Here is a 13,037-nt window from a genome sequence, read left to right on the forward strand (position 1 = left end):
TATCTCATTTGTTTATCTTTCTCTCTTTAAATAGATGATGACGATTGTTGCAGCAGTGATATAGACAACAACGATAAATCTCCCTCTCGTTCTTTTGGGTTTCGTTAGAATTTGGAATCTTTTTCTTTCTTCTTGAGTTATTATTCTTTTACTTTTACTCTTTAGGTTTCAATAAAACCTTAGTTCTTATTTTTTTTCTATACTCTCTTCACTCCGTATTTGACGAACTTACATAGTTACATAAATATGAGTTCAATGAAATCTAGTGTTTAAATGTAAGAGTATTTTGGTTTTTTTTAACTATTAATAAGAATTAATTAACAATAAGATAAAAATTATAATATTATATTGAATGTCAATATTATTTTTTGTATTTTTTTAAATATCAAGAGTATTTTTTACCACTATCTTAAATCTCAAGGATGTCACATAATTTTTTTATATTTAATTCAACCTAATTTATCCAATTAAAAAATAAATGGGAACATGCCTTAATTAAGATTCCTAAATGAGAACCGATATTTAATCTAAATCTCAAAACCCTAAATAAAAAAAAAATTACTAACAAATGAGATTAAATTCCCGTTAAACCCTCGTGGCATTCCGAGGTTGGCCGAGTTATCACTAGATGGCGGGAAAATACTAACTGGTGCAATACAATCCTAGGGTTTGCCTAGGACGGAGCTTCAACAGTTTATCCCTCTGCTAACAAATCCGGCGAAGAACTTCAGGAGAGAGATGCCTACATACAAGATAAGGGGAATCAATGTGGATTTCCCATACGAGGCTTACGATTGCCAGCTCGTTTACATGGAAAAAGTGATCCAATCTCTACAAGAAGTAATGTTACAAAGCTATTTGTTGTTGTTCTCATCTAATTCTCAAATTTTTGTACCGAGATTATTTCGTTTTTCACTGGAACGTATGTGTATCTGCAATGTCCGCATCATTCGCAGCTATGTATAAACTGGCGTAATTTGTGCTTGCTCATTAGATTGGTCCGGTGGGCTTCTAATAGAGAACCTATCGGGTCGTGTCTTCGATCATTATACCTATTGCCCAAAACGCCTATTGTCTATTGGTAATGCTGAAGCCACATTTATCAGTAGGGGACTTTATTTTTAGATGATGACATGATCGCGGAGCTTTTGGGTACTTTCTTTGGCTATGTTGTCATAATTTATCTTTGGTACATCCTGTCTGATAAGTTCTATACTATTTGAAACTGGGAAAAGAGAAAAGTAAAGCTAGGAAGATGAAATTACACCTGCGCACATATATATCTCACCGATAATGAAACAAAAAATGACTGCTTTGAGAAATATTGATTCTTTTGCTTCTGCTTTGAAGTCCAACCAAAAAAGTATAATAAATTTTATTTTCAACTCCTTCATTTTCTACTCCTATTTGATTTCCTTTCCTTTTATTTGCCTCAACAGATCCTAGTTCTGGGAAGTGTTGATTTGTTTGATCGGGTTGGCCTAGTACATATTCTCACATGATAGGTCTTATGTGCATATACATATAAACAATTTTGTTTTCTTGATGACATATAAGTATTCTCCTGGTTTCACTGTAAACTGTGAGGAATATTGAATTCTATAGATGATTTTTATCTCATTGTTATTCCAAGCACATCACAAAGACATAAATGCAACATTAAAGCCCTTTAAGCATGTCTAATGGTTTGCCTGTCAAAATCAAATGAATGTTAGTAAATTTTCTGTTCCTTACATGGATTGGGAATGGACTTTGTTATGAATTGGCAAAAGCTCACTTTATTTCCAGCCTGTAACTCAATATATATACAGTTTAGGAGAAGCACTCCCCACTTTCTTAAATTAAGGATCCACTACCCAACTACCAATCTGAACACAAAACACAACTTCAGGGCCATAACTTCAGCCCACTAACAGATAATGCAACAGAAAAACAACCAAATAACTGTATAAAAAACAGCAAATCATAAATCTTATAAAATTGTAAACATGCTCCTTATTTCCCGAGAGGCTTAAATAGTGAAAATGCTGTAAAAGTGTTTTTAATATAATGGAATGCTATCTGTAAAATCTGAAGGAGAAGGTGCCATACTTTCAATTTTTTAATTACAGTTGTCTCCAAATGCAAATCAACGGTAGAATTTATGTAAGCCACCTTATTCAAAATTTTAACTACAATAGTTTCTTATTTCAAATGTAGTTCATCGAATCCTAGGTGCCAAATTATGGGTAAAGGCAGTGAGGTATCTATTTCGTGCAATAAAACTAGGTGTATCAGGGTGAGGGGTGATGTCCAGAAGGAACCAGCTTTAGTGAAGTGCAACTAATGGCATACATTTGATCAATCTAGTCTATCTTAGTGTCTCCCTATAGTGGGCTACTCCCATAGGCATGCAGTGTTAGATTTGATGCTAAAAACTTTCAGCTTGCAGTTTTCTCTTGACATAAGGCATCTAGACATTGGGAGTTGACAGTATGGCATACATGTTGGTTAATATATATTTATACATCTGTACCTCCACAGAAGCGTCCATTCTGTTTGGAGGGTGCTTTTGGAATTGGGTGTCCACTCTATTTTGTTATATACCTTTTTGTAGCTTGTTCATGTTATGAAAATTCATGCGCAGAAAATGGTTTATCAATGTGAACCTAATTGTTATAACTCCCATCTCTATCTTTGAAAGTTAAAGACATCAGCCATTATATTTGGTGTTATCTTTGATCATTATTTTCTTGCATCATGATACTTATCATCAATCTTATTTTCTGATTGCTTTATGAATGCATGTGCTACAACATGGCAGGGATGCAATGCATTGTTGGAGAGCCCTACTGGAACTGGAAAAACCTTGTGTCTTCTTTGTGCTACTTTGGCTTGGAGGAAGAGTTTGGGAGACTTCTCAACCTGTAGGACCAAGAGAAGAGGTCGTAATGTGGGAAATGAACTTTCTGATGAATCATTGTCGCAGTCTGAATCATGTAATCTACCCACAATAATATATGCGTCGCGCACGCACAGCCAGCTTCGTCAAGTTATTCAAGAATTGAAACAAACCAATTACAGGTCAAATTCATCATGATCTATGGTCAATCAAATACTAGATATATTTGACTTGGTTTTCTGGTGCTCCAGTGTTAGATGGAAGATGCAAATATGTTTTATTAGTGGCTTGCTTGTTTCTTAACTTATTAGTTGTCTTGTTGATCAATCATAACTATTATTTTGTTTACATTATATGTTTCAAGAACCTGGATAATTGGAGGGGGAATTGTTTAAGTTATACTTTTTTCATTCTTAGTCAAGTCCCTGTGCTAATGATGTATCAAGTAGGTTGTCTTATTTCCCTTGTTTGGTTTGCTTCCCCTCGATTTGAAAAGATTTCTGGTGTTGCTGCTTGCTAACCCAATGTTTTAATTGAACTTGAAATGTGCCTATCCTCCTACATTTACAATTGATCAGGCGCATATCTGCAAATGGATATGGAGAAAAAATGTCTTTTTAACATTGGAAGGATATACCTCCACTTATTCTCTTGGATTTTTGACAATGTGATACGTACTTATACGAGTCTGTTGCTGCTCTTATGGTGATATAGAATCTGGTTGATCTTTTACAACAGTTACCAACCTCATGGTAGCTTGAACTTTGAACACATATCTTTCCTCAGTTAGTTGTTTTGGAAACTTTTTGCATAAATCTTAGTGCAGCTGAGAGAAATTGAGAAGTATATGTTCAAGAATTAACTGCATTTGCAGATATTCTCTTTAGGATGTCTTAACGTGTCACATTTATGGCATGGATATCCTCCTATGGTTGTGATGTCAACGTTGCTTTATATGAATGCATTGTATACTTGATGGCATGCTTCTTAATGGAATTGGAATGTAAATTCAGAAACATTAGATCATAGTTGTTAAAGGCGCTCCTAGGTGCAAGGCGCCAGTTCTGCGCCTCGCTTGGGCCAAGGTGAGGCGATTTCAATGAGGCTCTCGCCTTGCACAGTGAGGCGCAGAGGCAAGAGGCGTGCCTCATGAAACTGCTTTTAATTTAAAACTTGGGCTGCCCAATTCCTCCCCTCTTCTTGGTTCCAGCATGTATACATTACAACATACAACTTATTTACTTTAATACATAAATGTAAATAAGAAAGTACCCCTCATTTGGATTCAATAAAAATATCTAAAAAATCAAAATTCATAACAATAAGAAAATAGAATTTTGGTTTTAGTAAAAACTCGGGATTTAACGATTTTACCACCCCCAAAATACATACCTACTATTTCTTGAAAAATTCATTAAAAATCATTTTAACAACAATGAATATTAGCTATCAAAATACCGGGAGATAGTTTTTCAAAATGAAAACATTTTCTTATATGTCTCTTTATAATGCGCTAATCTTCCAGACTTAGAAAAATAGCATTTTTCAAAATGAAAATATTTTCTTGATTGTGGACTTGTAGTGTTTATATGTTTATTTAGAACTTTGCATGATGATTGGTACTTGTTTGAGTTTGAGACTTTAAGTTTGAACTTTGATGATGTTTCTAGTTTAGAATTTGCATGATGATGAATGAATTAACTTTGATTATGTTAGTTTAGAATTTGAAGATAATGAATCATTAATGATATGCATGTGTTATTATTGATAATTTGATAGTTTTTTATGATTTTACAATATTTTGAGTTTTTTTCTAAAAGGTGCGCCTCGCTTTGCAAAGACGCGTCTCGCCTCGTGCGCCTCACGCCTCAGGCTCCAGGACCTTTTGCGCCTCGCGCCTTTCAGAACTATGCATTAGATGCAATATGTTTTCTGACAAATTTACGATGTTATGATGCCTAGAGATTCTTTGCTTCTTTTGGCTTAATACACAGAATTTTCTACACAACTGATATCTTTTGGAGATTGAGCAATTATTTTTCACTTTTATATTGTTGGAAATTTCCATCCAATTGTGCTTTGGAAGATTACAAAATTTGCATAAATTTTGAAATTGCTTAATGTTAGAGAACATGCAGGCCCAAAATGGTAGTATTGGGGTCCCGTGAGCAATTATGCATTCATGAAGGAGTGAGTTTGCTCCATGGAAAAGCCCAGACAAATGCCTGCCATTCCCTCCGTAAAAAGCTTAAAAAGCAATTTTGCCGCCATTTTTCTCATGTTACAGGTACATTTATACTAGTTGCAGATAATGTATAGCAACAAATGCTCTGTTTGACTTGCCTCTTTATCTTCAATTCACAAGTTATGAGCTTTTTTTTTTCCCCATAAATCTACTTCAGTTGATAGAGGTGAGTAGAAAATGTGATTATTGTTTGCTGAGTCAAGCAACATGATCTTCTTATCAAGCAGCATGCTCTTTAAGAAATGTGCTAATCCATTTGCTTTCTTTTGATGATTTAGTGGATCATTTCTCAGAATATTATTTTCATCTTCTTTTGTAGAATTCATGAAGGAAAATCCTGATCTTGGAGATGAACCTATTGACATAGAAGATTTGGTCAATATTGGAAAAAGTTGTGGGCCGTAGGTTTCTCTCTCTTTCTTAGGACAAGTTGATAAGAGGTTTACATACTCATGATTTTCAATGTCCATTTCTTCTATAGGTGCCCTTACTATGTGTCAAAAGAACTCCAGAAAGTTGCTGATATATTATTTGCGCCTTATAACTATCTTATTGATCGGGGATATAGAAAATATCTTTCTATTAGGTGGGACAACAGCATACTGATATTTGATGAAGCTCACAATTTGGTAAGTAGAGATGCTACCTTTTGAGGTCTGCTGCCCTTGGCTAGTTAAATTTTTGTTGTTGCTCTGCCTGGTCAATCTCGTAATTTCTGTATGCTACTATGTCACAAGAAGTAAAGAAGTTGCTGTAAATCATGCAAGTTTTGTAATTGAGGCTACATGATCCTAGCAACTGACAGAAGAAATCTCCTGGGATGTGCAGGAAAGCTTATGTGCGGATGCTGCATCTTTTGACCTGCCTTCAGGAATTCTGACATCTTGCATTGCTGAAGCGAAAAAATGTGTAGACCTTTCTATTGCCAGGAGGGACATATCAAACGATAAAACACTTGATCCAAATAAATTTGCTCTTCTTCGAGGTGATGAAATTGCTAATGAATGTATATAAAAGTTTCTGTTGCCTAGAAGTATTTCTAGATACTTATGATTGCTGTCCTCAACATATTTCTAATAGTAAATTTGCTGACATAGTAAAAAGTATATCAAATATGACTCTAGCTAGGGAGTTTTTGTTCCTAGGAAAAAATGTGGAGAAAAATAAAATCTGTCTTATTTTTGAATGTGCTGTACATAGACCATATTTATACACAAAGGTCTTACCTAATTAAGGAGATTCCACCTCTCTGTCAATTCCTAAAAATCTGGTATTCCTAAGAATCAAAAGTCAACTGATATAAATAGTAAACATACAATTTCCTAGCTGTACATAGCTATTCTGTAAATAAAAAATAAATTTATAGATCTACAACACTCTCTCTCAATCTGGTGAAAAGATGTTTTTCATTCCCAGCTTGCTTGTAAATCTCTTGAAATCTTGAAGTAGGTAGTCCCTTAGTTAGAACATCTGCTAGCTACTCACTTGATGGCAAGTAGGGAGTGCTGATCATGCCACTGTCCAGTTTTTCTTTTATGAAGTGCCCATCCACTTTGATTTGTTTATTGCGGTCATGCTGCATTGGATTATGTGCAATATTGATGGCAGATTTATTATTACAGTAGAGTTTCATAGGTCCTTCCCTTTTGACTTTGAGATCATCAAGGATTATCTTCAGCCATAGAAGTTCACAAATTCCATGTGCCATAGCTCTAAATTCAGCCTCAACATTGGATCTTGTAACCACAGTTTGTTTCTTACTCCTCCATGTCACTAGATTGCGCCCAAGGAAGGTGTTATGTGAATAAAAATAATGTATATATTCAACTAAAAGTGTACAATACAAGAGTATATATATACATACAAGTATTTAAAATTAATTACACTAATACCCTTATTTATCTTATTTAACACCCCCCCCCAAGTTGGAGCATATATATTGAGCATGCCCAGCTTGGTACAAATATAATTCACACGAGAATCTCTAAGCGACTTGGTGAGTAAGTTAACCAATTGATCGTTGGAACCCACATATGTTGTAACTATATCCCCAAAGAGCACATTTTCTCTAACAAAGTGGCAATTAATTTCAATATGATTGGTTTTCACATGAAATACAGGATTAGAAGCAATATGCATTGTAGCCTGGTTGTCACAAATTAATTGCGCAGACTTAACCTGCGTAACTCCTAACTCCTCAATTAATTGTTTTAATCACAGTAGCTCACATGTTGTTACGACCATCGCCTTATATTTAGCTTTTGCACTAGATCTGACCACAACAGTTTGCTTCTTATTTTTCCAAGAGACTAAGTTTACACCCACAAATACATAGTATCCAGATGTGGATCGTCTGTCACTAGGTGATTCTGCCCAATCAGTATCTGTATATCCCACAATCTGACTGTGCTAATGATTTTGATATAATACACCCCGATCGGGGGCAGCCTTAATATACCGAAGAATACGAATCACTGCATCCCAATGACTGTCACAAGGTGAATCCAAGAACTAACTTACCACACTCACAACAAATGAAATATTAGGACGTGTGATTGTGAGATAATTAAGTTTCCCAACTAGTCGACGGTAACGCCCAGGATCAGAAAGAGGCTTTCCCTGTCTCGATAACAGCTTGATATTTGGATCCATAGGGGTATTTGTGGGCTTACATCCAAGCAATCTTGTCTCCTCTAGCATATCCAAGGCATACTTCCTTTGAAAAATATAGATGCCTTGTCTTAACCGAGCTACCTCAATATCCAAAAAATATTTCAAAGGACCCAGATTCTTAGTCTAAAACTGTTGGTGAAGATGTGCCTTCAATTTAGTGATACCGACATCATCATCTCCTGTAAGTATTATATTATTAAAATATACCACTAAAAGAATGTGGCGGCCAGACTGAGAGCGATAAAAAATAGAATGATTAGCTTCACTCCGAGTTAACCAAAACTCAAGAACAATTGAATTGAATCGACCAAACCAAACTCGAGGAGATTGTTTTAAACTGTATAAAGACTTTCGAAGGCGACACACTAGTCCAAACTCTCCTTGAGCAATAAAGCCAGGAGGTTGTTCCATATACACCTCTTCTTATAAATCGCCATGAAGGAAGGCATTTTTGATGTCCAGTTTATGAAAAGGCCAGTGAAACATAACAGTAAGGGACAAGAAAAGGCGAACAAAAGAGATCTTAGCAACAAGAGAAAATGTATCGCCATAATCAAGACAAAAAACCTGAGTGTATCTTTTGGCAATAAGGCGAGCCTTATGATGATCAATTCGGTCGTCAGGGCCAATTTTGACAGTGTAAACCCAGCAACAACTAACAATAGACTTATCCTTGAGAAGAGGTACCAAGTCCCAAGTCTCGGTGGAATGTAAGGCAAACATTTATTCAACCATAGCAGCCCGCTACCCTGGATGGGAAAGAGCTTCGGGAATAAATTTAGGAAGAGAAACAGAAGATAAAGAAGAAACAAAAGCAGAATATCTAGGGGACAAAGAATCATAGCTGACAAAATGTGGAATTGGATGGAAAGTGGTGTAATGACGAGTACTTTACAAAGAGCAATAGGTAAGTCAAGATCAAAAGTCGCAGGTGATGGAGTAGAGGAGGAAGAACTAATCGGCACAGAGGATGAGTTAGGAGACGGCTCCCTCGGACTAGCGACGACAGGCGATGCTGGTTGGGCCACAGGTTGTGGATGTTGTTAATAGACTTGAAGATCGGGGCGATCAAGGCGAGAGGCAAAGGGCGGTGGAGATGGAGATGATGAAAGGTCAAGAAAAGGAATAGGCAAAGGTAAGCCAATAGAAATGGACTCGGAGACCTCAGACGAAGAGGGGAAATAAGGAGATGACTCAAAGAAGGTAACATATGTTGAAACAAAATATCAAGTTAATTGAGGAGAGTAGCAACGATATCCTTTCTGAAGGCGGGAATAACCTAGAAAAACAGATTTGACGGAACGAGCAAATAACTTATCATGACTTGGGGCAAGATGGTGAACAAAGCAAGTACTCCCAAAGATATGAGGGGAAAGAGAATATAAATCAACTCGAGGAAAAATAACAAAATGAGGAATCTGGTCATTAAGGACAGAAGATGGCATTCGATTAATTAAGTAACATGCAGTTAAGATAGCATCACCTTAGTATTGAAGCGGAACATGCATATTAAGAAGAAGCGTGCAAGCTATCTCAATTAAATGATGATTCTTGTGTTCAGCCAACCTATTTTGTTGTGGGGTTTCAGGACATGAAGTTTGGTGAAGAATCCCATTGGATGCCATATAAGATCGAAATGGGAGAGACAAATATTAAAGAGCATTATCACTGCGAACAACACAGATAGGCAAATTAAACTGAGTTCTAATTTTAGCACAAAATGTAGTGAAGACTAAAAATAATTCTGAACACGTTTTCTTTAAATATGGCCATGTAGTTCGAGAGAAATCATCAATAAATGTTGCAAAATAACGAAAATCGTTTTTTGAACTGACATGACTGGGACCCCATACATCTGAATGGACTACTATAAAAGGAGAACTAACACGTTTATTGACTCTACTTGGGAAAGAACTACGGCTATGTTTTCCAAGTTGACAAGACTCACACTCTAAGAAAGAAATACTAGAGAGATTGGGAACCATCTTCTTGAGATTGGGAAGAGATGGGTGCCCCAGCCAACAATGGACCTGTAGTGGGGAAGTAGTCGTTGTGCACTCCATTGAGGAAGTAGGGGAAGACAGATAGTAGAGGCCATGAGACTCAAGTCTCGTGCTAATCGTCTGTCCAGTCCTCCGATGCTGCACAAGAACAAAATCAGATAAAAAGGTTATAGAGTAATTAAGACTATGAGTGAGTTGACTGACAAAGAGCAAGTTAAAGGAACATTGTGGTAAATGGAAAACAGATGACAATGGTAAAGTAGGAAGAGGGGATGCTGTGCCAATACCCGTGATTGAGGCTTGAGAGCCATCAACCAATATAACATGAGGTAGAGACCGCAAATTTTGAATATGAGATAGGAGAGAGCGATTACCGGACATGTGATTAGTGGCATTGGAGTCGAAGATCCATGGGCCAAGAGAAGAGGAGGACTTAGTACAACAGGCAGTAGGGTTACTGGTGCCAGTAAGGGATGTGACAGGTGAAGTAGCCTGTTGTGTTGTCCGGAACTGAAGGAACTGAGCATACTCCCCCTCGGAGATAGTAACTAGTGAGGAATCACTGGGTGTGATAGATGCTTGACCCTTCGAAGCTCCAACAACCATGTTAGCAGTATTGGCTGCCTGAGGTGGATGACCATGTAGGCGATAGCAAGTCTCTCTAGTGTGACCAAGACGATTACAGTTGGAGCACTGGGGCCGAGGACAACCACTACCCCGACGACCATGATCAGTCGGGGTAGCAACAAGGGCGGAGAGATCTCCATGTACGGACATGCCACGATCAACAGTAATAGAAGAGGCTTGAAGTAGCCTGGCAAATACCTTTGTCAAAGGAGGGAGAGAAGCACTGTCCAGAATCTGTATCTTAATGGATTCAAGCTTCGGTCGAATTCCATGAAAATAGAGGATAGTAAACATTTGATCACGCTGTTGCTATTGTTTCCTGATATCTGGATCAAAGGGCATCAACTTGTTAAAATCGGTAATGGAAGCTTGGAGCTTACCCAAATACGTGGTCATATCCAAATCAGCCTGTCGTAGATTGAACAAAGCACCAATCACATCATAAATATGAGTGATGTCACTTGTATACAACTCACGAGCTCGACTCCATAGAGTACTACACTCATGAAGAGGTCGAAATATAGGCATCAAAGTCGGTGCAATAGTTTGCCACAACAAACTGAGTAACTATGCATCCACCTGTCGCCAAAGAGATTGATTTCCTGTATGAATAAATGAGATGGTCGTTGATAAATGAGCCTCAAGGCCATGTCCAAGAAACCAAATTTCAACTGCAGATGACCAAGCCGAATAATTTTGGCCATTCAATTTCTCTGTAATAATAACTGGTGTGCTCGAAAAATGGGGAATAGTCACAGTTGTGGATGTGGTGGAAAGGTTTGTGGATGTAGATGAAGACATGATACAGACAGAACAACCTACTGTTCTGGTTGACTAGGTCTGGATCTGGAGTGGTGGGTTAGATTTGAACTAAATAGATCTGAAGCAGATTGGATGGGTACAACAAATTGGAACTAGATCTGCTATCTGATTTGAACCAAAAAGAAAATCGGAGGGAGCGCACAAAGTTGAGAGTCATTGGAACTGGAACAATGGCGGATCTGGGAGCGCAAAGCTGGGAGTTGCCGGATTTGGAACAACGACAGATAGCATGGCCGAATCTGGGCGCGCAAAGTTGGGAGTTGTCGGATTTGGAACAACGACAGATAGCATGGCCGAATCTGGGCGCGAATGGTGGCTGGATCTAGGGTTGGCCAAGAAGAAGCAACAACGACGAATCTAGGCGGCCACACAATCTGAGAGACGATCGTGATCTGGGTGGCGGATTTGGACGGCCACGATCTGGGCAGATCTAAGAGACAGCCATGATTTGAGAGGGCGGATTTGGACGGTGACCGCGACGACAGTACCGGCGTCAATTGGCAGCGTCGGCCAGCGGCTGGGTCTAGGGTTGGGTTAGGTTTTGTGGCTCTGATACCATATTATGTGAATAAAAATAATGTGTATATTCAACTAAAAGTGTAGTAGCCTGGCGTGGATCTTCTATCTACCATAGATCTGACATGCTTACAGCATAAGCTATATCTAGCCTGGTGTGGGACATTTAGTTCAATCTCCCTACTAACATTTGATATCTTCCTTGATCTATTGCACTATCATCTTCTTGATTAGGTTCAATAGGTGTGCTAGCTACCCTGCAGCCAATTGTTCTAGTTTCCTTAAGGAGATACTACATATATTTTCGTTGAGAAACAAAGATGCCTTCTATGGGGTATGCCACTTCAATACCAAAGAAATTATTCAATTTTCCAAGTTGCTTAATCTCAAATTCTTTACCTAAGCATTTCTTGTTACAATAATGTCATCCACATATACAAGTAAGACTGTGAGTACCCTCATGATTGAATGTTTTATAAAGAGATTATGATCCCCTTGACTCTATTTATACCCCATTGCTAGCATAGCTTTTGTGAATCTCCCAAACCATGTTCTAGGGGATTGCTTCAAGCCACATAATGCTTTCTTCAACCTGTATACTTTATTGCCACTAAAATTCTCATAAAATCTAGGGGGAGGGTCCATGAATACCTCCTCTTCTAAGTCACAATGCAAAAAAGTATTCTTAACATCAAATTGCTGTAAACACCAAGCAAAATTAGCAGCTAAATACAGTAACACATGCACTGTATTCATCTTTACTACAGGGGCAAAGGTCTTTTGATAATCTACTCCATAAGTTTGAGTATACCTTTTTGCAACCAGCCTAGCTTTTTATCTCTCCCAGGACCCATCAGCCTTATATTTTAAGGTAAACACCCTAAACCCATTTACAATTCTTTGCTCTAGGGAAACTGACAATTTCCCATGTTTTTTTTTTTCTCTAATGCATTCATTTCCTCTCTCATGGCTTGTACCCAGTTCTTATCCTTATGTGCCTCTTGTAGTGTTTGGAGAATGTCAATAGAATTCAGTGAGGAAGCTCCTATGCTGTGGAGATAATCTGTGGAAGGATACAAAGTGAGAAATTGGGTGTTGGGTGCATTTTCTTGTTCCTTTTCTGACAGCAATAGGCAAATCCATATCAGGGAAATCATGACAAACAGGTTCATTATCAATCAAGGAAGGGGAAGAGATGGATTTAGTACCTGGTTTGGATTCATGGATCTGCACAGGTTTAGAAATGGCTACTCTCTTCATTGAATAGACC

The 13,037-nt window shown here is 37.7% G+C and overlaps 1 protein-coding gene across 11 annotated transcripts in view; it reads left to right on the forward strand.

Moving 5' to 3' along the window:
* The first annotated feature begins 620 nt into the window (after positions 1-620).
* Positions 621-13,037, forward strand: part of LOC127795239 (regulator of telomere elongation helicase 1 homolog) — a 50,286-nt gene continuing 37,869 nt past the window's right edge. For all 11 annotated transcript variants that reach the window (XR_008021767.1, XR_008021768.1, XR_008021769.1 and 8 more), the window contains exons 1-6: positions 621-840; positions 2,804-3,063; positions 5,020-5,168; positions 5,446-5,527; positions 5,608-5,755; positions 5,955-6,111. Coding sequence is in view for 7 of the 11 variants with exons in the window: in XM_052326790.1 (XP_052182750.1) it covers positions 739-840; positions 2,804-3,063; positions 5,020-5,168; positions 5,446-5,527; positions 5,608-5,755; positions 5,955-6,111 (898 nt within the window). In the remaining 4 variants the exon portion in view is untranslated. The remainder of the gene's footprint in view (positions 841-2,803; positions 3,064-5,019; positions 5,169-5,445; positions 5,528-5,607; positions 5,756-5,954; positions 6,112-13,037) is intronic.

Source organism: Diospyros lotus, chromosome 2, assembly GCF_014633365.1.
Source record: "Diospyros lotus cultivar Yz01 chromosome 2, ASM1463336v1, whole genome shotgun sequence".
Lineage (NCBI taxonomy): Eukaryota > Viridiplantae > Streptophyta > Magnoliopsida > Ericales > Ebenaceae > Diospyros > Diospyros lotus.